The sequence below is a fragment of the Fulmarus glacialis genome, unplaced genomic scaffold, assembly GCF_000690835.1.
Source record: "Fulmarus glacialis isolate BGI_N327 unplaced genomic scaffold, ASM69083v1 Scaffold30547, whole genome shotgun sequence".
In the NCBI taxonomy this organism is placed as follows: Eukaryota; Metazoa; Chordata; class Aves; order Procellariiformes; family Procellariidae; genus Fulmarus; species Fulmarus glacialis.
This window is the reverse complement of record NW_009223049.1, coordinates 1-1,406: the sequence shown is the minus strand read 5'-3', so window position 1 is coordinate 1,406 and position 1,406 is coordinate 1. Positions and strand designations below refer to the sequence as shown.

At 59.0% G+C, this 1,406-nt stretch overlaps 1 protein-coding gene across 1 annotated transcript; it reads left to right on the top strand.

Annotated features, from left to right (window-relative positions):
* Positions 1–54: 54 nt before the first annotated feature.
* LOC104079590 (inositol 1,4,5-trisphosphate receptor-interacting protein-like 1) lies at positions 55–1,092 on the top strand. The gene has a single exon (XM_009581674.1). The coding sequence runs from the start codon at positions 55–57 to the stop codon at positions 1,090–1,092; it is 1,038 nt and encodes a 345-aa protein (XP_009579969.1).
* The last annotated feature ends 314 nt before the right edge of the window (positions 1,093–1,406 follow it).

Genomic DNA, 1,406 nt, shown 5'->3' with positions numbered 1-1,406 from the left:
CGCTCTCCCCGCCCAGCGCCACTGAGCCCCCTTCTTTCCCCCCTCCTGCAGGCCATGGCTCTGGTGATAGTGTTTGCCTTGATTGTCCTGGGCATCCTCCAGGCGCAACCGGAGGCCAGAGATGAGCTGGATGCGGCTATGTGCCGGTGCATGCAGCAGCGTGTGGAGCAGCTGACCCAGGAGATGGCTCGGCTGCTTGAAGAGATGAAGCAGAGCCCGCAGAAGCCCAACTGGGTGGCCAGGGGAGCCCTGCTCTTCGCTGCCTTGCAGCAGTGGCAGTTCTGGGCCTTTGCTGGAGGCCTGGTCCTGCTATTTTGCCTCTGCTGGCAGCTCTGGAAAAGGAGCCATGAGCCAGGAAGCAGCAGCAAGCGTGGCAGCTCCAGAAGCCTTGAAGAGGAGGAGGAGGAGGAGGAGGAGGAGGAGGAAGAGTGGGAAGACCCATTACATACGGAGAGGTTTCTGGACGAGTACACATTGTGGCCACTGCCGAACAGGCAAAAGACATGCAAGGTGGTGGAAGAGCTGGTGAACGAACTTCTCGGGGTCTGCCGAATCCTCTCTGGCAATGACTTCATGCCACGGCTGCAGCCAGCTGTCGGGGTGGGCAGCTTCCTAGAAGGCTGGGGTGATGGTGAAGAAGACCTTGTCTATTGCCTGCTTGTGCCCCTGAAGCCACCCCCCGGGCACTCCTTCCACCTCGAGCTGGGCACCCAAGAGGAGATGCTGGTGAGGAACTCCCGCCTGCGTGTGGAACTGGAGTGCCTGTGCACAAGAGAGCGGTGGCTGGGGGACATGCTCTGCTTCCTCCACCACTCTGAGGACGAGCTGATGAGCAGTCAGGAAGCCAGCCTCCTACAAACCCTCTGCACTGGCTCGTACCTCGACAGGCAGAAAACCGCCTTCTGGCTCCAGGAGCTGATGACAGCAGCCTGCATGGCTGTGCCTCAGGCTGCCACATGCAAGATAACGGTGCTGCCCTCCACGCACTTCTGCAAGCTCAAGCTGACCAACACCTCCGAGGGATCCCTCTCCATTGAGCTGATCTTAGCGGTGCAGCAAGACAACTCGGACACGTTCGTGAGCATGGAGTAGGCAGAGGTCGGTGTTACCAGCAGCACGAGCTGGCTGGAGAGAGAGAGAGACCCAAAGAGCGAGAGCAAGGTGGCCAAAGAGGCCGCTCGCTGCAAGGAGGCTTGCGACAGAGATTGCGTTACCACCTGGACAGCTCTTTTCAAGAGACTGCATTCCTTCTGGGATCTTTACCCTGCATAAGGGCACCAATAAATGTTTCTCTGCCAGTGAGTGTCTGTGCAACACTTTGTCAGGGAACATGGGCTTTGAGTGCTGTCTGCTCAGCAGCCCCAGAGCTGGGGAGCATTTTGCAGAAGAGCTGATGCGGTGGGCTC